The following is a 26,702-nucleotide window of genomic DNA, read 5'->3' on the forward strand; positions in this document are numbered from 1 at the left end:
AGGAAGACCCAGAGAAGGATTATGCACATCCGCCTCCCTGCAGTCCTGCGCTGTGTCACAGTGTTCCCTGGGGCCACAGTACCTCTGTGTGTTCCTTCTCTACTGGCATACACACAGCGGGTCAACTCCTTCAGACCTTGGCTAAACCTGGCTACCTCAGGGAAGCGATCCATACACCCCAGACTAAGTTAGGCATCTCTGTTATAGGCGCCTCAGAGCATAACAATATGTATCACTCACAGTACTAACAAATTTGAAACTTTACATTTATCTCTATGGCAATTTGATGGTCTCTCCCTCACCAGACTCTAAGTTCTGCGAGGTCAGGGACTGAATCTGTCTCCTTCGCTGTTGTCTCCCCAGCGCCCAGCACAGCGCACCGCATATGGGAGGGGCTCAATAAGAACCTTAGTCTAGGGGCGCCTGGGTGGCTCAGTTGGTTGGGCGACTGCCTTCGGCTCAGGTCATGATCCTGGAGTCCCGGGATCGAGTCCCGCATCGGGCCCCCCTGCTCGGCAGGGATCCTGCTTCTCCCTCTGACCCTCTTCCCTCTCGTGCTCTCTATCTCTCATTCTCTCTCTCTCTCAAATAAATAAATAAAATATTTAAAAAAAAAAAAAACACCTTAGTCTGTAAGCAACGAATGAATGAATGAACGAGTGAGTGAATGAGTGAAATCCCGACACGACATGACAGGTTTCATGCAGGGCAGTGTAAATACCGACTCCTCTTCCAACGAAGCAGAGCTCAGAATCTTGAACCATTTGGTGAACGCTAACATGAAAGCACATATGCGCTGACCTCCCACAACCATCCTTCTTGAGCAAGTGTGTACTTCAAAGTGTGAACCTGCTCAAAGTCACCCAGCCGGTAAGCGGCCAGCCCCCAGTCATTACTCCCATTTCCCAGATGCGGAAACTTGGGGAAAGAGACGCCCGCCCGGCCGGGAGCACGGGAAAGGAAGGGTGGGGGAAGCAGGACTGCCCTCCAGACGGCTGCATCCGGAGGCCTCGGAGCCGCCGAGCTTCCGGTCCCCCAGCCCGCGGCCCGGGCTGCGGGGACGTGCGCGCCGTGTGGGGGCGCGCACGCAGGGCGGGGCGTGCGGGGGCGCGCGCGTGCGCAGGCGAGGCGCCGAGGGCCGAGGCAGAGCCGAGGCAGAGCCGGGGAATCGCCGCCAGGTCCGCTGTCGGTCCACGCCGCCCGCCGCGCCGCCCGCCCGCCCGCGCGCCCAGCGTCCCCCGCCGCCGCCGCCGCCGCCGCCATGGGAGTGCAGGTGGAAACCATCTCCCCCGGAGACGGTGAGTAGGCGCGCTCGGCGGGCCCGGAGTGCCCCCGCCGCCGCGCGCATCCGCTCACCGCTCCCGTCTGTCTGTCTGTCTGTCTGTCTGTCTCCCTCCTCAGGGCGCACCTTCCCGAAGCGCGGCCAGACCTGCGTGGTTCACTACACGGGTGAGTCGGCGGGCTCGCGGGGTGGGGGGGGTCTCGGCTCCGGGCGGCTGGCCAAGGCGGCCTGGGGGCAAAGGCCCGGGGCGTGGTGGCGGCGGGGCCCGCGTGGCCCAAGGCGGAGGCCCAGGCGGTGGCAGCAGCCCCGAGGGGGCGACCTCTGGCCTGCCGAACCCGGGACGGTCTGGCCGGCGCTTTCGCGTTTCCAGAGCAAGTCTGTGCCCACTGCACGGATGGGGAAACTGAGGCTTGGGGAGGGAGGTGAAGTTGCTGGCGCAAGGTCACATGCCCCGGAACGGGCAGCGCCCTGGCCAGGGACCATCAGAAAGGATTTGTACCATATCTGTGTCCCGGGTGACACCCTACCTCCCCTTCCGGGCCCTTCCTCGGATGGAGATAAAGGCGAGGTAATTTCCAGTCTTCGGAGCTGCCTCTTCCGAAGTCGGGATTCATCCCTCCGCCACGGCTGGAGAAGCGCCCGGGTTCCTAAGGCGCTGCTTTGGTTCAGCCTGGCCTTGGAGGAGCTCGGTCCGCACAGTCCTTTTCCTCTTTTTACTTTTGAGCCACTTAGAAATCCAAGCCTCAGTGGCAGCGACGGGCCAGGCTGACTGAACGTGTAATTTAGCCCGCGACTCCCAGCCCTCCTAGGAGTAGAAACTCTCCCCCCCCCATTTTAAAGAGAAGGAAACTGAGGCCCAGTTAGAGTAGCAAACAGTAATGTAAGCCAACGGAGATTGTAGACCTTCAGCCAGAATTAGACTCTGCCAGAATTCAGACTTCAGAGTGGATGCCTTGAGACCATCTTTTACTCCATGCCCTTACAAGGTCCTCCTGGGTTGTATTGGGGAGGGGGGTGGAGGCTGAGCAGGCGGAGACTCAATGGCTGTGGGCTGGAGGGGGGGGGGGGGGATTGGTGTAGCCACAGTTGTTGATATGAATAACCTTCCCTCCCCCTCCTCCTTCCCCTTTCTCCCCCTTCCCACCCTTTCCTCTGTTCCCTCCTCCCCCTTCCTCTGTTTCTTCTCCTTCCCTCCCTTTTCCTCTTTCTCCTCCTCTTGGGTAGTAGGCTGTAGGCAGTTAGGACTAAGCTGCTGAGGGATGAGCTCTACCCTTCTCTCCCAGATTATGAGGGGAGCCCTCTGTTAAGGGAAATGACTTTCATAGGGAAGGAAGAGAAAGGCACCTAACATCTCCCTTCCCATGCCCTTTTACTTATTTGGCTGCTTTGTTTCTCTGGCCCTTCTCCAAGGGCAGAAATGGGGGCAGGGGGTGGAGGGGGGTTAAGAACTAGAACCTTTTAAAAGGCTACCCAAGGAGGAAGTATTGAAACCCATCTTCATAGGGAACTTTCTCGTGCCTGTGAAATGAAACTGGAAAGTGCTTTTGACATTTTAAATGGCTGTCTTTGTAGGCCATGGTCAGCACCTGAGCCTAGGAGCTCTAATGGAGGAAAGCTTGTCAGTTTGGTTGCTTTTGATCCGTGGGATGAAAAGAGTAAGCATTGCCTTCTGTAGTGCTGGGGTGAGTGGGCAGTTCATTTGGTTCCCACAGCCAACTGGGGCAGACACTGGGACTCAGGTGATGAAGTGACTTCTCCCACCCCCATTTGATAAGTAGCCACATTAGGGTAATTGGCTATGTCTGTCTCACTCCCAAGTCTCTGTCCCTCAACCATGGCTTACCCATCTTGTAGTGCTGATGGCAGGACTGGATCCACAGCGTGTAGGCAGAACCATGTTTCACTGTGCCTTTTGGTGAAACGTCCCCACACAGCATGTCTGGAGCCTTTCCTAAGAGAACAGATGGTCGTGGGACCCAGAACACCATCAGGGCTCCCAGTGCCTCTTCTCCACGTCTGTGTTTTCCTTGAGGGTGGCACCCACCCACACGCTCCCAGCACAGCAGCAGGACCCTGGTATGCATTGGTACAAAAGCTTTCTTTTTCATTTCATTTTTGATAAACCCTACAAAGGCGCCTTAGTAAGAAGCCAGCTCTGCCTCTTGCTCACAGAATAGGCTGCTCTTGGGCAGGCAGCTTTGTTCCTGCGGGTCTTTGCCACCAGCCTCCCAGGAAGAACCTGTTTGAGACCTGTGGGGGCGTGAGAGGAATGGGTAGGCGCTTTGAGATTTTCATCTGTAGCAGCAAGGGCTTTCAAGCCTGTGGGAACAGAATTCATCTTGAGGGAACATGATGGAGGTGGGGGAGTACCATAAGGACTTGAGGGTCTTCAAAGGCAGGAAGCCCACTGGGCCTCAAGAAGGGAGAAGAAATTTGCATGATACTCCTAGTTTTCATCCCTGTTTTTCTCTGCCTGGCTGCGTCAGTATTCCCTCGTCAGATTTGTTTTTCTCCGCCTTTCCCAAGTGGGGGATGTTGGAAGTCCCCTGCATGCCCTTCCACCCCCGGGCCCAGTTTCTCACATTGCTTGGCTGTGTGACTCCAGTGATTACAGTTCCTAGGAGGGATACTCTGATTGACCCAGGTTCGGGTCAGGCAAACACTTGCTCCAGCCTTCTCTGGCGTGCGTCTGCTGCTGCTGACTCTGGCGGCAGGTCCAGAGTAACAGCAGTGGAAGGAAGGTGGCCAGACTCCCCTCTCGGCCGCCGGAGATAGGCAGAGCACAGACTGACTTTCACCACATGGACATTCTAAGTGCTGCTGGTGGCTGCCAGTCCTAGCCTTGAGGCCACTCTCAAGGCTCCCTCTGGTGCATTCTGTGGCCTCTAGCAGAGCACAGCACGCACATGGCTTCAAAGAAGAGCCTGCGTCACCTCTTTCTGGTGCCAGAAGGGAAAATGAAAACTCTCCTGTCACCAGCCAAGCACCTCCTAGTGGCATGACAGGCATTGAGGTGGGAGGAAGGAGCTGGAAGGATAACCTGCCAAGGATGTGCCTTGAGGATCAAGTGGATTCTCACAGCGCCCTCCCTGCCTTCGGTAGCGTCGTCATCTTTATTGTTGAGCTTGTCCTGACACACAGCTAGGCTTATGTCCCTTTTGCTCATATCAGCGGGCCACATGCCTGCCATTGTCAGAGCAACCTCAAGTGGATTGAAGGAATTCTTTTTTTATCCTCCTAAAAACTAGTTGACATCTCACCCTTGGGATTGGGTTTAAGTTGTCAGTAACCTGGCTTTCTAGATGAGAAGAACCGGGGGTCCCTCAGCCCCACCTCCTCAGAAGGTCCACATGGAGGGCAGCTGAGGTGGCCACTCTCCTGCAGCCCCGTCTCCAGCCCGTTGCTTCTCTCTCACCTCTGCCTCCCCCCTCCTCTCTGCTTTCGTCCACCCACCCGCCTGCTGGTGTTTCTTGGCTGCTCTGATGCTGGGAGGAAGGCTCACCCCCAGAGGCTCCGCAGGTGGGTCCGGTACCACCCCCACGGCATGGTGTCCTCAGTCAGGCAGGCTGTACTATTCAGGGGGGCTGCGACAGGACCCTTTTGCTTCCTGCAGCCGGTGCTTATCGAGCAGCGGCAGCAAGCCAGGCACTGGGGACGTGGCCAGTGAGCTACATCGGCAAAGACTTGATCTGGTGGGCCTTCCCTGGGGTGACGAGGCCGGTGTGAATGTCAGGTGGCGAGAAGCACTGTGGAGAGATGAAGGCAGAGTGTGGGCTTGGGGAGAGGGTGCTGCTTTTGGTGAGGGTGGATGGCGAAGGCCTCTGACAAAATGACATTGTAGTATTTATCCAAAGGAGATTGGGGAGCTGGCAGAGTGCTGCCCAGGGCTAGAGTCTTCCAGGAAGAGGGCCTGAGGTTGGGCCGTGCTTGCTGTGCTTGGGGGACAGCAGGGAGACCGGTGTGGCTGGACTGGGTGGTGGGAGGAGGAGGTGATGGTGGGGCCTTGTTGGCTTTCTCTCTCTGAGGGAGGCGGCTGCCATCAGAGGGTCATGAGCTGACTTGGATTTTAACAGGCCCACTCCCTTCTGGCCACTGTGTGGACACTGAACTCTTGAGGGCAGGGTCAGAAACAGGGTTCTGGTTGTATCCTGAGCGCCGTGCGCCAGCCTGAGCAGGAGGGAAGAGGTGGTGCCCGGTGGACGGTGAGCCCCAAAGGGCATGTGAGTTCCTTTGCTGGGTTTCGGATCTTCCCTCCGCTATGTAACATTATGAGCGCGTGGGCAAATTGTCCCACTCATGTCAGCTTCCGTGTGCCCTCTGTAAATGGGCGCAACAGCCTGCGGGGGGCGAGTACGTTCACGGGGCGCCTGTGTCCCAGGCGCTGGGTGATGTATCCCCGCCGCTCCTTCAGCCAGCCAGCACCACCTGGCATGCCTAGAGTGGGAGAGAGGTGTCAACCCTCAGCTCCTGGAGTGGCCCAGACTCACACAGGACAGGGTTGGGGCCCAGACCCTGGCCTCCACTCCTTTACACGTAGGGAAGTAGGCACTGATAAGAGAGACAGGTCTGAGGGAGGGTTCATGTTCAAACAGACCTACACATTACCTACCAAAGAGAACATACTGGCTAAGAAAGGCGCAGCCGATCTGCTAAGTGTACGTACCGAGGGAGGTTGTTAGCTTTTGTTTCCCTTTCCTTGTTTCCTGGCGGACACGAGAGAGGCAGGGTTGGGCTATACCAGCCTGGCTGTGTAAGTCGAGGTGCCAGTCCTTTCTCTGGGTGAAGGATAGCTGATACACAACGTTTCATTGGTTTCGGGTGTACAACACAGCGGTCCGACAAGTCTGTGCATTACGCTGTGCCCCCCACCGGCATAGCTGCCGTGCGAGGGTGTCCGTTCGTTTTCCCCTCAGATTTCCTGAACGTAATGGGGTTGTAACATTTCGGAAATAGACCTTGCTCTGGAAGCATTATTATCTTTCTTCTAGGGTTGTGATTACCAACATACGCAGTCACGCGGGTGTCCTCTTCTCTCCTTGCACAGGTACGAGCAGAAGGCTCGCTTGTCTTAAGTGAACTGAAGGCCCCGTAGCATACTTGTGTGTATGTGTAACTCTTACTTGTGAAGTTTTCAGACAGAGAGAAAAATCAAAATAAATACCCCTGTGCCCACGACCCAGATTCTACGATGGTTGACGTTTCGTCATGTTTGCCGTTTCTGTCTTAGAGAACAGACACACATGTATGCGTAATCTGTGGGTTGTTCGTAGTCACTGCAGCTGCACACGGCTCGGCACCTCTGAGTACTCGAGTCTCTAAGGATGAGAATATTCTCCTTATCCTCCTCCCGGCCACATCTAAGAAAACTTAAAATGATTTAATAGTACCTGAAGCCAAATTCCTCTCGAAACCACCCCAGATGTCATTGAAGTGTTTACCTTTTTGAAACCAGAATTCTTTGAAGGTTGGCTCACTGCAGTTGGATATTGTGTCTTGTCTCAACCTAGATGAGTCCTCACACTGGTTTTTTTCCTAATGACCCTGGGTTTTCAGAGAGAGAGAGAGCGGGCTTGTTACCTTCTGAATGCCCTGCGCCGGTCCCCGGTTTGCTCCAGTGTTGTCGGACTCCCGCCCCCGTCTGGGGCCGTCTTCCATCACTTCACACGTGACACCCTGGACTCCATGCTCAGCACCCCGCGGGGCACCCCCCTGCTTGTGCTGCCGAGTTTGAAGGTACATCTTCCCCTTTGCAGGAGGCTGGCAGTCTCTGGGGTTCTCGGGCATCCTCCTGTGCCTGCTTCTCATCCCCCTTCCACCTGTGGCAATGCACCCCGATCGTTCTTGCTGGAAGACACCATCTCATTGGCATTTATAGAGTGGCAGTTTTAAAATTCCTTTATACGTTCTACATTTATCAGCTGCCGTTCCATAAAATAGGGTAAAGCTTAATTCTTCTCCTTTAATTATCAAATTTTAAAGTGAGGCATTTGTTTTGTCATCTTCCCCAGTGGTGACAGATGACTCTCCCTACCCCCATTGACTTGTTTTTTTGTTGTCATTATACTATGGACTCATAAATTTCCTCGGGGCTTTAAAATCATTGATATTCATTATTCTTTTTGACACTCACATTGTCCCAGATTTGGCCAGTCGGAGCCCCTTGGGCTGCCTCCGGTACCTTTTTGATATGCTCCCCTTATTCTTTAATCACTTCCTTGGTTCCCCTTCTCTGGTCCTGGCCTCAGTCATCTCTCCAGAGAGCTCTGGTTCCTTTTGGTGGGTCTCATAGACTTTTTTTTTTTTTTCATTAACAGCTCTATTGGATACAATTTATGTACCATGAAATTTACCCATTCACCCATAGGCTTTTGAACTTGCACGTTTTTGGTGGTCAAAAACTGATTTGGTGGTAGTAGAGCATGTGCCTTGATCTTGGGGTCGGGAGTTCAAGTCCTATGTTGGGTGTGGAGCCTGCTTAAACTGATTCTATGAAGTGTTGATGGGGTCATTGTATCCGTAAACTAGGGATCGCTTGTCTGCCTTGGGATTTTCTCTAAATATAGTCTTGTCCCCTGCTGTTTCTCATGGAAAAGGCCAGGGGTATTTTGGATAACTTAGGTGTGTACTATCCAGTTCTCCCTTTGGTGCTCATGGTGATGGGTCATTTTTCTCTTTTGCTTCTCCTGTTCTTTTACCTGCTGAAGAACTCAACTGAGTCCTTGTATTCCTTCCCCCAGCTCCCTTGAACTTGAGCCGGATAAATTCTAGCAGTGCAAAGACACTGAGGAGGAGGGGGAGGAGGAGCAGGGAAGGGAGTGGGGTGGGGGGAGGAATAGTCTGCTCCTGGGTGCTGCCATCTCTGCTCTCCCCGCCTTTACCCGTCCCCTCCCAGGAGCTCAGACAACCCTGGCCTGCCCTCAGTTCCTGACCCAGCAAGCCTGTCCCTCCCAGGGAGCTCTCTGGCCCTGCGCTTAGGTGCCACCACACTACCGCCACTCCCCGCCACAGGCAGGCTCTTGTCAGTCACAGCTTACGGGGCACCCCTCACTGAGTCTCCCCTGACTGACCTTGGCTCGAGTGGTTCTTCACCCATGCATACAACATGCACCTCTGATTCTCCGGCAGAGTGCCCGTCCATTTCCTTTGTGGCCTTGCTCACAGGCAGGCTGTGTACAGTTGCCTCCCCTCTTTCCCCAGTGGCCTGCAGGCCTCAGGAGACCAGACCCACACTGGTGGTGGTCTCCAGGGTCTCTCCCCATCAGTGCCTGGCATGGATTCACGCTGGTCATTTAGGACTCTAGCAGAGGCAGACAAAGCCCACATTCCTGTTATGTTTGGTATAATATTTCTGTTTCCTTTAAGTTAGAATAAGAATGAGAAAATTACGTTTTGGACTTTGCCCCATTCCTGTGGATTAATAAAATTGTGACTACTTCCTCTCACACCTCCTACACACAGGTCAGCACACCAAGCCCTTCCCTCAGTCATTCATCAAACGTGTTAGGAGCTGGGGAAAGCCTCGACCTTGCCCTTGAGGTGCTTACCTTGAGGGAGTGCCTTCCCCTGTGCCTTACTTTTACAAGAGAGGTGACTTAGCAGCCCACACCTGGGGTAGAAGTGCCCCTGGTCTTGGACGTGTATGGCTCAGGCTGGTAGGAGAAAAGAGCTGGCCAAGTGTGTGCAAAGGCCTGGAAGGGGAAAGTACTTTTCTCCAAGTACTTACTGACAAAACAGATGTTTTGTGCAAGGCACTGTTCTTTTTTTCTTTTTTTTTAATAATTTTTTATTGTTATGTTAATCACCATACATTACATCATTAGTTTTTGATGTAGTGTTCCATGATTCATTGTTTGTGTGTAACACCCAGTGCTCCACGCAGAACGTGCCCTCTTTAATACCCATCACCAGGCTAACCCATCCCCCCACCCCCCTCCCCTCTAGAACCCTCAGTTTGTTTTTCAGAGTCCATCGTCTCTAATGGTTCATCTCCCCCTCCGACTTACTCCCCTTCATTCTTCCCCTCCTGCTATCTTCTTCTTCTTCTTTTTTTAACATATATTGCATTATTTGTTTCAGAAGTACAGATCCGTGATTCATCAGTCTTGTACAATTCACAGTGCTCACCATAGCACATACCCTCCCCAATGTCTATCACCCAGCCACCCAATCCCTCCCACCCCCCACCACTCCAGCAACCCTCAGTTTGTTTCCTGAGATTAAGGATTCCTCATATCAGTGAGGTCATATGATACATGTCTTTCTCTGATTGACTTATTTCACTCAGCATAACACCCTCCAGTTCCATCCACGTCATTGCAAATGGCAAGATCTCATTCCTTTTGATGGCTGCATAATATTCCATTGTGTATATATACCACCTCTTCTTTATCCATTCATCTGTCAATGGACATCTTGGCTCTTTCCACAGTTTGGCTGTTGTGGACATTGCTGCTATAAACATTGGGGTGCACGTACCCCTTCGGATCCCTACATTTGTATCTTTGGGGTAAATACCCAGTAGTGCAATTGCTGGATCGTAGGGTAGCTCTATTTTCAACTGTTGGAGGAACCTCCATACTGTTTTCCAGAGTGGTTGCACCAGCTTGCATTCCCACCAACAGTGTAGGAGGGTTCCCCTTTCTCCACATCCCCGCCAACATCTGTAATTTCCTGACTTGTTAATTTTAGCCATTCTGACGGGTGTAAAGTGGTATCTCATTGAGGTTTTGATTTGGATTTCCCTGATGGCAAGGCACTGTTCTAAGCACCAAGAATACAGAAATGAAGAAGACATAACACAGTCCCTGTCCTCATAGGTCTTATGCTGTAGTAGGAAAGACAGATAACAAATATGATTAATAAGCAAAAATATATTGTACATTAGCCAGTAAGCACAAAAGAGGGGACAGGAGAAGTTTGAGATTTTAGCTAGACCTGGGAGGACTTCGATGAGAAAGTAACATTTGAGACAAGACCTGAAGGAGGTAAGGGAGTAATCCATGTGACTGTCCGGTAAGAGCATTTTAGGCAGAGGGAGCAACAGGGACAAAGGCCCTGGGGTGGGAGTATCCCTGGTGTCTAGAGAGAACAGAAGGAACCCATGTGCTTGGAGTGGAAAAGCGTGAGAGTCATCAGAGATGAAGTCAGCAGGATGCCGGCGTGGGATGGCAGCCCTTGCAGGGCTTCTAGGCCATTTTTAGGACTTTGGATTCTATTCTGAGTAAGATGGGGAGCCATGCAAGAGTCTGGAGCAGAGGAGTAATAGGGTCTGCCTTGTATTTTAGAAGAATGTCCTTGTAGCTGCTGTGCCAAGTTTAAACTGTAGGAGAAAGAGGGCAGAAGCAGGGACACCGGGGGGGGGGGATTACTATAAGCATCTGGAGCCAAGCCCCAGAACTCATGCCTTTGCCCATTTTACCCTACGGCTTCCTGCCTCTGTGTTTTCTGGGAAACAGAAAAAAAGAAAAGCTAAAGATCACACATATTTCTACCATTACCAAATAGCCACTGTTAAGTATTGTTTTCCTTCTGTGCGTCTCCCCGCTGCCCGGTCCCAGCCCCATGACATATAATGTGGCAGTCCTTTTATTTGTATTGTGATAAAGTGGGCAATGGAAAGGCATGCCCACAAGGTCACGCATTCTGGTTCGTGTTCTGAGACCCTGTGTGTTCTTCCCGTCATGGGACCTCCTTTGAAAATACACTTTTGGTCATAGAATTGAAAAAGATTTAGCAAAAGGTTAGGAGCATTTCCAGATAAGAAATGGGATACGTTCTTGCACTGGGTTTGTGTGATGGGGAGGAAGAAGCTGGCTCCCTCTTTGGGTGGGCACTTGACCTTTGATCGTATCATGCGCGTGGAGTTCTCAGAACCCCCAATTCAGGAAGGTTGCCCAGGGCATGCAACCAGCGAGGCCTGGAAATGGAGCAAAGACATAAGCTTTGGATTCATACCCCTTAGCTGCCACCGGGTGGAGAATCTCTTTCCAGTCATCGTGACGGGGGCAAGTGGGATGGCTGATCGTTAAAGTGACATGGCTTCTCTAAACATTTTATTTCATTTTATTTCAAATCCAAACATAAATCATTTGCTGAAGGCCCACGTCTTTCTTTTAGGATGGCTCATCTGGTAGAGTTTCCCATCAAAGTTCTTGCAAAAGTCTGAATTTTGGATTCTTTTAAAATCAAAACAGTAAGGACTCTTGTGAGGGTGTATCAGTGCCAAACCTTTCTAGATTTTTTTTTCCAGATTTATTTATTTACTTTAGAGCGAGATCGGAGGGAGGGGCAGAGGGAGAGGGAGAGAAAATCCTCAGGTAGACTCCCTGCTGAGCACGGAGCCCGACGTGGGGCTCAATCCCAGGGCTCTAAGAGCCCCTCAACCGATTGAGCCACCCAGGCACCCCAAAAAGCTTTCTAGGTTTTTAAGATTTCTTTCTTCAATCATTCATTAGTCTCATTCACACTCACTTATTCCCTAGCAGTATTTCTTGTGACTTGCCTTTGTTGAGTCTTTCCAAAGGGTCAGCTAGGACCACTCTTTTTTCTTTGCACACTGTTTATGTTTTCTATATTCAGTAAGTGTAACTGACATAAATGAGCCTGAGAGTAGACATAGCTGACCGGCCATTGGTAAGCATAAAACGCACGTTGGGAAGAAGAACGACGGGTGACTAGAGACTGGTGGCTGAAGGCTCCTTTGCTGTGCCGGGGCTGTGCAGGCTGTGGTTTGTAGGAGTCTTTGGCAAGGCAGTTAGGTGAAAGGCAGTTGAGGGAGCTTCTGTGTATAATGGGGAGGAAGGGAAACAGCCCAGCCTGGGTCAGTATGCCCATCTGCACCTGGGTCAGTACATCCATTTGGGAATGTTCCAAAGGGCTTCAGATGCATTTCTGCAGAAAAATTGGTGACTTTCACTTTGGTTTCCCCTCCTCCATTCAATCACTGTACTTTTGTACTTAAGAAAATATCTGTTGAGGGCGCCTGGGTGGCTCAGATGGTTAAGTGAAGGCCTTCGGCTTAGGTCATGATCCCGGGGTCTTGGAATCAAGTCCTGAATCAGGCTCCCTGCACTTTGGGGAGCCTGCTTCTCCCTCTGCCTCTCTCTCTCTCTCTCTCTCTCTCTCTCTCTCTCTGTCTCTCTCTGTCTCTCATGAATAAATAAATAAAATCTTAAAAAAAAAATACCTGTTGAGTTGAAAGCAGAAGTCCTTTCTCCCTCTTCCATCTGTAAATGGCAAGAGCTTTATTTTGTTTGGCAAGTTTGGAGTGTGGGATGTTCTGTTTTGTTGTTGTCATCGTTGGATTTAGGTTTCGGCTTTTCGTCTTTAATTTTAAGACTCTCTCTAGTTTGAACCCTGTAAAATGCTGCCTATGAAACCCCCTGCAAAGAGGCCAGCAGCAGCTGAGGACCACATGGTGAGCTGTGAGCCTTAAGTGCCGCGGGTGTGAAGCCCTCCCTTCAGGTCCTTCAGCGGTCCCCCTCCCCACCCTGGCGAGGGCCCAGGGCGCTCTGTCTTCCATGACGCGCTGTTGCATTATTAGTGAAATAATAACCCCGTGGTCCTCTTGAATCTCCAGATCCTGGCCCTGGGTCTTCACCACTGCTTCTGTGACTTGGGCCAAGTACCAGGAGCATAGTCCAAGGGCACTTTGCTCAGCAGCCGCTGGCCAGGTCTGCCTTTGCTGGTTCCTTCTGAGCGAGCACACCCTGAAACAGGCGAGCAGCAGGAACCAGCAGGCTGCTGTGGGGGAGGTGAACTTGGGATTCTTCTCCACATCTTTTTTTTTTTTTTTTTTTTTAAAGCTCTCCTGCTCCCTCTCCAAGGGTTGGAGTCTGATTCTTCCCCCAAAGAACAGCTGAATCGTTTGGGAGGCAGCTCAGACGGAGGTGACATCAACGGTCTTGCAGCCAGAGGCTGCTTCACGGTCCCTCATGCCACCATAGCTTTTGCTCCTTTCATGGTCCTTGTGCTTTTAGCTAGAGACCCCCAAGTTTTCCCATTTTTTTTCTCACTGATTCGTCATTTAAAGGTGCTAAAAGTAAAAACTGTCATTCTGGGATTACCCCTCAGATTCTTCCTACCACACAGGGAAGAGGTCTAAATATGGATGGAGGCCTTGTGCTTGTCCTGCTGGTTCTTAAAAATTGTGCAGGCAAAGCCAGTCTTATAGTGGGCACGAGTGCTGCCAGCATGGCGGGTGCCAGGGGCTGAGCTGACCCCCATAGGGACGAAGGACTCTGAGGCCTGGTTTGTGACCCCAAGCTGTGTTCAGTCAGGAGAGACAAGTCGTTCTCGAAATGGAGAATACGGAGCTGTCCCAGGCAGTCTGTGGGGTGTGAGGCATAGGTTTGTGTGCAGTCAGAAATGAAATCCGTCAGTGCTGCAAATAGAGGGCCGTGCCAGGGATGGGTTTTGCTAAGAGTGGCCTCTGGAGCTCAGAGTGTCAGCTGTCATGTCTGAACTGTAACCTCAGTTGCCTTCTCTCATCAGAGTGTGCTTTCTCTAGGAAATTATGGCACTAGCTTGGCAGTTGGTTTTGCTGTTCAAGGGCTCCAGGTCCTGGCACACGGATGTCCAGAGTTAAAATGGGAGCAGCGGCGGAGACTTGACGGGCCTCCCGCTTTACTTGCTCCCTCCCTTTACAGAAGAAGTACCTCGCCACCAGCTGCCAAGTTGGCTGTAGGAGGGAAACACATGTAGGATTTTAGTGAATCTCACTTTTTTCCCTTTAAAAAAAAAACAGTTTTGTAGAGGTATAATTGACATCCAGCAGACCACTCATGTTTAACGGGTACAATTTCATAAGTTTTGATAGGTCTCTTTGTTATGCTTTGAAACCTCCTCTTTCCGTCCCCAGCAACCCCCTGGCCTGCTTTTCTGTCAGCAGAGTTTGCATTTTCTAAAATTTTGTATATATGGAATTGTACGGTGTATAGACCAGTGTCTGGCTTCTTTTGCTCAGCATAATTGAGATTATTATGTTGTCCCATGTTATCAGTAGTTCATTCTTTTTTATTGCTGAATAGTTACCTGTTGTAGGGATGTACTTGTTTATCCATTCACCAGTTGGCAGATTGTTTGGGTTGTTCCAGTTTTGGCCTGTTCCAAGTGAGTCTGCTATGAACATCTGTATATGTCTTTTTGTCTGGCTGTCGTTTCTCCTGGGTATTTATCCAGGATAAATGGAATGGTCAGACCATATGGGAGGTATATGTTTAACTTGGACGGCCAGCTGTTTTCCAGAGTGGCCGTTCCTTTTTATATTCCCTTCAGCGGTGTGTAAGAATTCCAGTTCCCCCACATCCTTACCCCAGTGTATGATGTGATCAGTCTTTTTAGTTGTACCCATTCTAATAAGTAGTTGTTGTATTTCCTAGTGGTTTTAATACGCGTTTTTATAATGACTAATCATGTTGAGCATCTTTTCACGTGCTTACTTGCCACTTGTTTGTTTTTTTTTTTTCAGTGAAGTATCTGTTCAAATCTTTTGCCCTTTTTTCATTGAGCTGTTTGTTTTCTTATCGTTGAGTTTTGAGAGCTCTTTATATATTCTGGATACAAAGTTCTTTATCAGATATGTGCTTTGCAAAGATTTTCTCCTAGTCTGTGGTTTGAGTTTTTAATTCTCTTAAAAAAAAAGGGCAGAAGTTTTTAGTTTTGATGAAGTTCAGTTTATCCTTTTATGGATTGTGCTTTTTGGCCTCATATCTTAAGGAATCTTTGCCTAACCCACAGTCACAGAGATTATTTCCCTGTGTTTTCTTCTAGAAGTTTTACAGGTTTAGGTTTACGCTTAGGTCTATTATCCATTTGGGGTTGAGATTTGATTCTGATGTGAAGTATAGGTCCCAGGTTTTTCTTTTTGCTTGTGGGTATCCAGTTGTTCCAGCCCAATGTAGTTTTCATGTCTGGACGTTTGGTTTGACTCTTACTGTCCTTACATCTCTTGTCAGTTTCGGGTGGTTTCACTTGATTGATCAATCTCATTGTAGGTCGTGTTTTCCCTCCTGTTTGCATGCTTGGTAATTTTGGATGCTTGACATTGTGAATTTTACCTTTTTGGGGTGTTGGATATTTTTATTCCTGTAAATTTTCTTGAGCTTTTGTACTGGGAAACATTTAAGTTACTTGGAAACAGTTTGATCCTTTTGTGTCTTGCTTTAATGACTTGCTACGTGGGTCTGGAGCAGTGTTCAGTTTGGGGCTGATTATTCCCCACTACTGAGATGAGACTTCTGGGTATCCTACCCAGTGCCTCATAAACCAGGATTTTCTCCAGTCTGCCTAGGGGAATAGTCATTGATCTCACTTCTGTGTAAGCGCTGGGCACTGTTCCTTCCAATTTGGGGTAGTTCTTTTCCTGACCTTAAGTAGTTTCCTCAAACACACGCACTGATTAGAATTCTGCTGAAGACTCAAGCGGGACCCTCTGCAAATCTCTAGGGATTTCACTCTACACCTCTCTCCTTCCTGGTTTGTGTCCTTTGGACTCGGAGCTGCCTTGAGCTCCATCCAGGTTCCTCTCCCTGGAAACGCCCAAGGGTATTAGCTGGGCAGTCCACGGGTTTGCCTTGTTAGTTTCCCCTCAGGGCTTACTCTCCTTTATTGCTGTGTCCGGTGTTTTAAAAACCACATTTTAGCTATTGTCTGTGTTGCTTCTCTGTCTCTCGCTCTCTTCTTATGTGGGGGTTTTGTTTTGTGTTTTATTTGGTGCTTTTTTATTTTTTCTTTTTGCCTTTTCTAGAGCCAGGCGCCACTACCCACTGACTCTGACCGTGGGTAGGTTAACTAAGCCTTGGAGCTGGTTTCCTTATTTTTGTTTTAAGCAGGCTCGGGTGGGTGAATGGAAAGGCTTTCTGCCTAGTCAAAGGATTCTGAGACTCCGGACTGCTCATTGCCTACTCTCACCCTTAATGCAGGGTTCAAGTAGGTCAGGTTCAGTGTGTGCAGGAGAGCTCAGAAGGGACAGATTATCGTGAGAGTTCTGGAGGGCGGACATCTATTTTTCCCCCAGCTGCTCATTTATAGGAAACTACTCAAGTCCTGCCATTTCTCATTTCTTCTGTCAGCCATGATTGTGTTCTGGGGAAGAGATGCGTTCCGTGGACACCCCAGCTTGTTAGTTCTGGGGCCCCAGTTCCTGGCCCTGCACTGACTTGGCAGGGGTGGATCCCCACCCTCGCAGTCCTCAGCCTCCAACTCCAGACTTCAGGCGACGGCAGCACCCACTCTGCCCAGGACATCTGTCTGCCTTCCTGCTCTGTTAGGACAGCAGTTCCTGTCCCCGCCATTGCCCATTTCCTATTTTGTCAAAGTTCAGCTAGCCTGGTGGCTCTGATAAAGCTCTCAATTGATCTCTGCTTCCCCATCCCACTTACAAGGGTTGACATTGTTTTTTACATTGGGGTTTATGTTAGGATTTCCCTCCTTCTCTGAAAACATCCGAACACAACAGAATTCTGTGTTTTGCTGGGTCTTTTGAGTGACACTTAGAATGATCATGGGCACCCACCCTCAGCCTCCAATAAAATCTGCCTTGCGTTAGTTGTGGATCAACAGCTGGCTTACCCCTTCCAGTCTGGGATGGTGGTTTGACAGTTCAGGACCTCAGTGATAGCTATCTCATTGGCTGACTCTGGCTTCCAGAGAAACCACTGCGATGGTCCTTTTTGAACGAGGAGTGGCAGGTATCTGTTCCTCTCATTAGCCTCTCCATCTCTGGAAGTCCCCCTTTTGGTAGAGGCTGCCACTGTGGTTTGTCTGGCTTCTGGGACACCGGAGTAGTTGAATGAACATGGCTTTGGGATTGACTACTTTGGCAGGTTGCTTCACACTTCCCTCTGCCTCACTTCCTTCCTCTGTGAAATGGGGGCAGTGCTGGGGGAGGATTGAGTAGGTCCATGTATGCTGGAAATTCATGTCGGGAGCGTGGACACTTCCCCATTCGCAGGCCAGGGCAGACACCTGCCTGCCTCTGGTGGTCAGCTTACTGCCTGGGAGTCGGGAAGAACATTCACAGCCCCCAGGGAGAGGGACTATGCCAACTCCGTAGAGGCCCACTGAGGACACAGGAAATCCTCCCTGGACGCCGCGCTTCCTCCTCAGGCCCCTGGCAGCCCCGCCAGGCCCTTCAGCGCCGGTGTCCGGGATGGGCACTCTGCTGCCGGTTTCTGACTCACCTCATGTCATCACTCCTTGTTGCTCATGTTACCACTGCCCTTTTTCACAGGGATGCTTGAAGATGGAAAGAAATTTGATTCCTCCCGGGACAGAAACAAGCCCTTTAAGTTTATGCTAGGCAAGCAGGAGGTGATCCGAGGCTGGGAAGAAGGGGTTGCCCAGGTATGCTCTCGTTTGTTTTGTTTTGTTTCCTAGTGTCTACCTTTTAAATGATGCTTCTGGGTAGGACATTCAGATGGTTCAAAAATAAAAAAAGGTGTGAGTGGAAAATTGATTTCACTTCCATCCCACCCCGTCTTTGCCAGTCCCCTCATCCCCAGCAACTCATGGTATTTTTTTTGGTAGAGTTTCCTTAAGCATTGTACGAAAACATACTTTTCTTTTTTTTTTTTTTTTTGCTGTAGACACACACAGTGTTCTGCATTTTGCTTTTTCATTTAATCTTTCACACTGTATATATCCGGACATAAAAGAGGAGGAAGCTCTCTTCCCACATTCCCTTAGGTGGGTGTATTTTATTTATTTGATCAGTACAGTACCCTGTTGATGGTCATTTCCCGTATTGTGCTATTATAAACAATGCTGCAGTGATTAATCTCGTGTGGACTTAATTTTACATTGTGTCAGTGTTGCCACAGGCAGATTCTCAGAAGGAGGGGTGAGTGGTTCACTGGCTTGTGCACTGTATTTTGACATAGTGCCAAGTTGCCATCCATAGGGATTACACTGAGCCGCCACCAGTGGGCTGGGAGGGTGCCTGTCTCCTCCCAGCCCCGCCAGCAGTGTGTCGTTCAGCTTCTGGATTCAGGACAATACAATGAGTGAAAAATGTTATCTTGGTGTGGTTTTAATTTGCGTTTGTCTTACTATTGGCCATGTTGTGTCAGACCCCTTCTGAGAGGTCATACTTATGGAGTCATTTTGTTTGTCTTGAGTCTGTTTCCTCAGCCCTCCCTCCCCATTTGTGTAAACAGCTTTGTTCTGCCGACACGACAGAATTCCCAGTGGACAACAGGGGACCCAGGGGTGCCAAATTTCAGTTGGGTGCTAGCCGTCCTTGAAGCGCAGCAGGTTTTTTTCCCGGCACTAACCAGGTTCCAGCGTCCTGAGACTCAGGGAGCTTTAGAGTCAGCCCTGCATCATAGGTAATTCGTCTGTTTCCCTCTCACGGAAGAGAATTGAGATGTAACCAAAGTGGAGAGAAAGATGTCTTTCTCTTTTCCAGAATACACATTGCTCTACTTCCTCTCTAAACCATCACCGAGTTATCTCCAAGTGAACTGCTCAACTTGCAGAAACTTTAAGCCATCCCACTCCCAAGTGTCTAGATTTCTGTCCTGCAGAGTACAGGGTTGGCAGTGCAAGAATGAATGAGAGGATCTTTGTACTTCACTTCCCTTTGGAAACCTCTGTCCCTGCTGCCCGCGTCTGGCTGGCTCTGGGTCTGTAGCCCATCCCCCATGACCGTGCCAACCATTGTCCACACGACAGCCATCTTCTGTGGCTCTTCCGGCACTGGAACAATAACTGTGTTGTGTTCCAAGAGCCATGGCTGCCACGGAGATAGTGTTATCAGCCTATTTGACATTCCAAGCTTGGCGAGGCCTGACTGGGTGTTGGGGAGGTGCCCAGTCTCCTCCTGGACCCACTGTGCTTGGGGGTAAGTCATAGGCCTGTCACTTCTGAGAAGTCTGGGTGGTCTGAGACCTGCACAGAGCATCTTTGAAACTCCACAGGATATTTCTTTGAGTTAAAAGCACAGGAAGAAGGGGGGGTCGTCTCATGCCCCTTTTCCCTTTCTTTTGATATTGTTGTTTTGCTCTTACATGTTGACGAGTACTCGGGCCTGCCACAGGTACTGTTTGGGCAGCTTGCTTGTTTCCCCTCCGTGTCTTCGCCATCTTTCCCTGCTCTTAAGGCCACTGTGTTCTTTCTAGTGGCTGACCCCTGGTGTGGATGGGCCTGTGAAACCGCCCCCCTTCAAATGGGCATTTGGGTTGTTAGCAGAAGATTCTGGAAGTGAAATTGCTGGGTAAAAGGACATGACTGTTTTGAATTTCATTAGATGAAGCCATATGCTTTTAACTGCCCTTACCACCCTGGTCCAGCATGTCCCGGTTTCCCAAAGGAGATGTGAGGAGCATGGGTTCTGAGTCACATTCGAGTCTGAGCGCAGCCTGCGGCTTCATCTTAGTCGCTGTCGCTGGGGCCGGGTCAGAGAGCCAGGAGCCCCTGCCAGGAGGCTGAGCAAAGAGTGCTGAAAGGTTGGACGTACAGCAGAGAGCCTGCTCACCGTTCAGAAAATATATATTGAAACTTACTTATTTGATTAGGAAATGAAAAAGTAGAAACGTATTTTAAAAAGTGAAAAATTTCCCTCCACCCTGACCGCTGTGCTCTGTTCTCCCCATGGAAAAATGCTGGTATTATTTGTGTCCTTCCAAAGATGTTTTCTGTTCATGTAGGTAAGGTGCAAATATACAAATATTTCCCTCTTTTGCCTACTATACATGCTACTTTGTAAAATGTCTTTTTTAAAGTTTTTCTGTATGAGTTTAAGTATAAAATACAGAAAGTACGGAAAAGCAGACCACCCCAGATATTACTTTCCGTGTACGTGTTTTCTTCTAAAGCAGAGTTTTGGTCAAAGTACTCCTTTTTTAGGAGCATAGATGCCACTCACCATGTGAAGGCCCAGGTGGCAGCCCTGGCACAGTGCTGGCTGCCAGAGTCAGGTCATCGAGCCCTGCGCAGAAAGGTGCACGTCATCTGTATTGGGCCCCTCAGCCAGATGCAGGGATCATGCACCCTGATGGCCAACCTCCAGGTTCTGCACCAGGAGGTGCCCGGCCCCCGGGCAGCCACATGGTCCCTGGTGTGTCCAAGTCCCGTGATACTAGCTAAGGGACACCCGAATAAACAGCCCTGCTGCTAACAGAGACAGTTGGGGAGTGTGTCCGCTTGAGTCTGTCTTTTTGTTCTTTTCACAGATGAGTGTGGGTCAGAGAGCCAAACTAACCATCTCCCCAGACTATGCCTACGGTGCCACCGGGCACCCAGGCATCATCCCACCAAATGCCACTCTCGTCTTTGACGTGGAGCTTCTGAAGCTGGAATGACAGGAATGGCCTCCTCCCTGAGCTCCCCATTCTTGGGTAAGGACGTGAGTGCCGAAGGGTCTTTTCCTACCTTTGTACCTCCCGTGTTACACTCAGTGCTTGGTGGGTAGCAGAACCAAAAATGCCACGGGTTTTTTTTTTCCCCCTGCATTCTTGCTCTGTTGGGTAGCATTTCAGTTTTAGTTATTAGTATACACCTTGAATGCAAAAGTTTGTCACCCTGTGCCATATGCTGTCCAGCAAACTCATTGGGATGGGGCAGCTGATAGTAGCTGTTTAAATGAAGGATGTTTTTCTATTCAACTTAGAAACTAAAATTGAGTTGGGAACCAGAAATGTGGCCAAATTTATAATGCCAGCCTTTTAGTTCTTTAGAAGGAAGACTGTTGAGGACTGCTTACTGCGTCCTAGTGTGTGCAGCCCCCTCGCCATGTAGAGCGAGGCCACTGCCTGTGAGGGGGTGTGAGAGGGGCACTGTCCCCCTGGGCCAGCTGCCTCGGGGCCAGGCCCGGGATACCGGAGCACACAGGCCCGCTTACTTTCTGTGGCTGGAAAGGTGAGGCCAAGGGGTGCTTGTGAAGCACAGAGGGGCTCTCGGTCCTAAGAAGGGATCTGAGGAGTTGATCAGCCTTCCTGTGTAACAGGTGAAGGAACTGAGGTCCAGAGAGAAAGACTTTACTCAAGGTCACTTCCAGGCAGTGGCAGACTAGGACCAGAACCCCTCTCCTGCTTCCCCTTCCTGGACTTGTTTTCCTTCCATTTACCCTCGTCTCTAGGAAACCAAACTCAGTGTCTTAATGGCTCATAACTTTTCATGTGGGTAAGAATCATAAAACACATGAATGCTGCCATCTTCTTTCCACTTGGCCCCAGAGCTCTAGGTTTGCCCCTCTCCTGGCCCTGGAACCAGAGGACCATAGCCAGGAGCTGGGTGAGAATGCTTTTGTTCAAAAGCTGTCACAGGTGGCTGCCAGCCTGTCTCTTACGGTCTAACCTTGTCCTGTTGCGGACTTCTTTAAGTACAAGGGCTTTTTAAATTCTTAGCTATTTCCTCTCTGTGTGGTTTGAGCCCTACATACCTGGGTCAGGTTTGGTGACCCTCGCTTCTCTACTTGTCATTCTCACCAGGAAGGAACTCATAACATTTTACAGAGCCTCTGTCTGCCCAAAGGTCTACACTTAGTCCAAACCCTCTTTCCTGTTCTTTGAGAGCTGAACCCTCTGGACATAAAAGTATTTGAAGGGAGCCTTGGAATTACACTGATTTGGGTACAGGCATTCTGTCAATCTGGTAGGATGAAGGGGAGAGAGGGCTACGAGTCACCCTGGCCTAAGCCTCCCCCCACGCCACCAAAGAACATCTCTGAGCTCTTGCACAGGTCTTAAAGGAAAGCCCAAGGGCACACCTAGGAAGTTGTAGGTTTGAGTAAATGAATCAAGACCACAGACACTTCCTAAATCTCTTCAACCTGAGGGATGTACCAACTTAGTGCTGCACACATGAAAGTCACATAGGAAGCCTAATAGAAGACTCTTCTGATGCCCAGGCCACACCTTGGACCAGTTAACCACAATTACTGGGAGTGGGAGCCAAGCATGACAAGTTTTTAAAGCCCCCAAGTGATTCCTATGTGCAGCCAAGTTGGGAGACCCAGTGATAATGGGGAACTGTCCTGGCTCTCCTCAGCAAGGTAGATGTCACCTTATTTTTAAAAAAACACTACCAATTTAGGCAGGAAGGAGACTGCTCACCTGGGAAGCCAGCCCAAGCCCAGCAGGCTCTCCCCAGCTGGAGCAGAAGTGGCTGGTTCCAGGTGAGACCTTGCAGCTCCTGGGGAAGGGACTTGATATGGCAGACAGCCCGTGTCTCCCCACCGCACACACAGAGCACCATGTTGCTGGAACTGACAGATTTTCTGTTCCCAACAGATGTGCCGTGGAGGGATGTGGCGCCTCCAGACACACACACGCGAATCCGTACGGAGCTATTCCTGATGTTCCACTACACTCTTTGTATAAACATCGACCCCGACTGAATGTGTTCTGTCACCCGGCTTTGCTCTTTCCCTTTCTCCTCGTATGTGTGTTGACCTAAACTATATGCCATAAACCTCAAGTTACTCATTTTATTTCGTTTTTGTTTTGGGGTGAAGGTTCAGTTTCAGTCTTTTGGATCTAGGTTTCCACTTAAGTATTAGTCAAGTATTAACAGCACAAGTAATGGGTTAACTTTAGAATAGGATTTGGTGTGGGGGGGGTGGGATGCAAGAATCTTTATTTTATTTTTTTTTGGATGAAATTTTTATCTATTATATATAAAACATTCTTGCTGCTGCGCTGCAAAGCCATAGCAGATTTGAGGCGCTGTCGAGGGCCGAATTACTCTCCCAGTTGAGAGATGTCCTTGGGTTGAATTAAAAGCCCTACCTAAAACTGAAGCGGGGAGGGGGGAGAGCCTTTGCCTGCACTGCCCCGCCCCAGCCTCCCCTTAAACCCTCTGCCTTTTGAAAGCAGATGCTCTCACTGCGATGTTGGACACTACAGGTATCTGTCCCCAGGCCAACAGGGACCTCTGAAGCCTTCTTCGCGGCCTGGCTTTTTTTTTTTTTCCCATCCTGTGGTTTTTCTAACGGATATTCAGGACTTTTGTAATCGCATAGCTATCCAAGCTCCACTTCCCAAATTTTAAGAATTTTAATCGAAAGTTTAAATTGAAGGTGCTGTTTGTAGACACTTAACACCCGATGAAAGCCCAGCCATCATGACAAACCCTTGAGTGTTGTCTTGAGAAAATGATGCTGGTCATCACAGCTTCAGCATCTCCTGGTTTTTGATGTTCGGCTCCCCCTGCTCTTATCAGAGTTTCCTGGCTTTTTCTCCTCCCCCTCTCACCCCTTTGCTGTCCTGTGTAGTGATTTGGTGAGAGAAATTTTTGCTGCCTACCCCCCACCCCCACCTCCCCGCACTACGTATGAGTTTCAAGTTTTATTATTGCAATAAAAGTGCTTTATGCTGGCTTTTCTCAGCTCCGTGTGATGGTGATTACTTTCAGGTGCCTCCTGGGCCATTTGGTACAAGGGGGTGGGGTAGGGGCCCTGCCGGTGGGGATGTCGCGTTGGGGATTGTGGCTTGGCAAAAGAACTGTAGCAGGAACATCCTTCCCTGTTGGCCCCTCTGGGGGGTGGGGGGGTTGTAGGTTTGCATCTTCACTGGTGGAAGAACTGTCAAGGAGCCCCCCTGCCCCCCCGCCACCCCATCATCAGATGTTTCTTTAAATATGTATTCTGGGTAGAGCGTTCTGCTGGGTTCTCCGGAGTTACCAAGAAGTGGGAAATGCAACCGGCTCTCAAGAAATGATCCACCGCTCAGCTGGAGATGTGCGGCAGCAAATTGATGGAAGGTTACGAAGGGAAGATTGGGGTTTTAAATCAGCATTCCTTGGTGACATTGGTGTAGAAATTCTTTGTCATGTGGTCAGGCTAGTTGGTTCCAGTAGCTTCTCTGGCCCCCACCCTGTGTGTGCTAGTAATACTCCCCTCCTCCCTTGTGATGGAGACCATCAGTGATACTCCCGCACCTGTCGAAACACAGTCCATCCCTTTATTAATTTAAGTCACTGGAGCGATATTTCAGGGTCATGACTTGTTTTTTTGCAAAATTCCCTTATAAAAATTGTCAAACAACGATTGAAAGATTTTTATAGTGAACACTTGTATACCCACCACCTAGATTCTACCATAAACATGTTACTGTACCTATTTATCACATATTTATCCATCCCTCTATTAATCCATCCTATTATATCACATTTCAGAATGGCAGACATCACTACAATTCCCTCTAAATACATACTAGAATTTCGTATTTGTTTATACCTTTGTACCCTACAACACTGTCAAGATACAGACTATGACCACCATCTCAGAAAATTCCTTTATGCCCTTTCTCAGTCCCCACTCTACCCCCAGAAGCAACATTTGTTTTATTTTCCTACTCTAGTATTGCCTGTTACTTCTGAATTAAATTTAAATGAGATCCTGTACTAGGTGCTCTTGCATTCAGCACTCGGTATAATGATACCTTCACTCAGAAACAAGGGATGCTGTTAGTTCACACCGAACTTAAAGTGAGGCAGGACTGTGACTAGTTACAAGGGGAAAGGGACTTTGCAGATGTGATTATGCTATGAACCCTGAGGTAGGGTGATTATCGTGGTTTGTGTGGGTGGGTCCAGTATAATCAACAAGAGTCCTTAGGAGTCCGAGGAAAAACATCTGAAGATGCCTTGCTTGCTGGCTTTGAGGATGGAAGAAGAGACTAGAAGCCAAGAACTGTGGTGGCCTCACAAAGCTGCAAACACAAGGAAACTTTTCTCCCCTGGGGCCTCTGGAAGGAACCAGCCTGGCTAACACTTTGGTTTTAGCCCGATGAGACCCATTTTGGACTTCTAATCAATCTCCAGAACTACGATGATAAATGGGTATCATTTTTAAGCCACTAACTTTGTGGTAATTTGTTACAGCAACAAGAGGAAACTAATATGGAGCCTTTGTTTCTCTTTAACTTTTTTTTTTTTTTTTTAAGATTTTTAAGGGACACCTGGGTGGCTCAGTTGGTTAAGCATCTGACTCTTGATTTCAGCTCAGGTCATGATCTTAGGACCCTGGGATTGAGCCCCACATTGGGCTCTGTGCTCAGCTTGGAGCGTGCTTAAGATTCTCCCTCTCCCCCTGCCCCTCCCCCTGCTCGTTCATGCTCCCTCTCTGTCACTCAAATAAATAAAATCTTAAAAAAGATTTTTAGTTAATCTTTACATCCATCATGGGCCTCTAACTCACAACCATGAGATCAAGAGTTGCATGCTGTACCTACTCAGCCAGCCAGGTGCCCCTCTCTCAATTTTAACATGTAACAGTTTTTTGTTTGTTTATTTGTTTTAAGATTTATTTATTTATTCTAGAGAGAGCACAAGCAGGAGGGGCAGAGGGAGAGAGAATCTCTAGCAGATTCCACACTGAGCGCGGGGCTCAGCGCAGGGCTTGATCCCACAACCCTGAGATCACAACCTGAGCCAAAACGAAGAATCCAACACTTAACCAACTGCACCACCCAGGCGCCCTGCTATATGTTCTTTATATCTATTTTGAAGAGGGCTGTAGGTAAGATCAAATGAATGTACTAAATTAACCACCTTGCTAAAGGATAATTTTTGTTTTTAGAAAGTAAAGTCATGACTCAAATACAAAATGAACACGTTAAGGATTTTATTTAACTTGTTCATTAATGAGAGAACAAGTAAGGTATTTTAATTGGTTCAAAGGAGAATCCAAGGAATAAAAATACAATTAGCCCAGTAGGAATGCTGAAAAATTTGCTTAGTAGGATATACAACTGGCAGAATTGGCCAATATCTGCAGAGTAATAATCAGTTACACTTAGGACTTTACAGGGTGCAGTTTGCATATGTATGGACAAGAATCACCGGCGTGATCTGTTTCCTTCAATCTACATCATTATAAAGTAGCTTAAAGAGTATGTGGGCTATAGATAAAACACTCAGGTGTGGGCGGGTTGGGGGGGACCTGTTTCAAAGTCTTTCACAGTGTTTCCTGATGCCCTGTTGTTGGGGATTTCCAATTCTTTGCTTTTATTAGAACAAAAAGCCAATACGTCTTTGCATGTGTTAATTTTTTTCTTTCCTAAATACATTGATTCTGTAGGAAAACATACTAGAAGGGGGATTGTAGGGTCAAAAGAGATTTTGCCTTTCAATTTACATTGCCAAGTTGTATGAACCTTTTCCCCACATACGGAAAACAAACCCCACCCATGTCCCACTGCAGAAAATACCACTTCTATGGGCTCTTAAAAAAACACCCTCAAACTTGCTTTTCCAGATGCCCTCCCCTCTCCCACCCGCCCACCCACCCAACCCACTTTTCCCTTATGTTCACTAGCAAGAATGAAATCTGTGGAGACTAGACCAGTTGAGGACTCTCTTCCCAGTACTGGGGAGGGGCTTAGGCTCCTCTGAAGCCCAGAGCTCCAAGCCCCATAACAGACAGGGTCAGGGGTCTGTTAAAGAAGCAGGGGTATCCTTAGGCGTGGCTAGAACTGGT

The 26,702-nt window shown here is 49.2% G+C and overlaps 1 protein-coding gene across 1 annotated transcript; it reads left to right on the plus strand.

Annotated features, from left to right (window-relative positions):
* The first annotated feature begins 1,143 nt into the window (after window positions 1–1,143).
* FKBP1A (FKBP prolyl isomerase 1A) lies at window positions 1,144–23,608 on the plus strand. Its single transcript, XM_028118620.2, has 5 exons — window positions 1,144–1,298; window positions 1,402–1,449; window positions 17,514–17,626; window positions 20,455–20,619; window positions 22,513–23,608. Exons 1-4 carry the CDS (start codon window positions 1,262–1,264, stop codon window positions 20,581–20,583), a joined length of 327 nt encoding a protein of 108 aa, XP_027974421.1. The 5' UTR covers window positions 1,144–1,261; the 3' UTR covers window positions 20,584–20,619; window positions 22,513–23,608.
* The last annotated feature ends 3,094 nt before the right edge of the window (window positions 23,609–26,702 follow it).

This window comes from Eumetopias jubatus, unplaced genomic scaffold (genome assembly GCF_037043125.1).
Source record: "Eumetopias jubatus isolate StellerSeaLion01/CBP00866 unplaced genomic scaffold, mEumJub1_p1.0 scaffold_9, whole genome shotgun sequence".
In the NCBI taxonomy this organism is placed as follows: domain Eukaryota; kingdom Metazoa; phylum Chordata; class Mammalia; order Carnivora; family Otariidae; genus Eumetopias; species Eumetopias jubatus.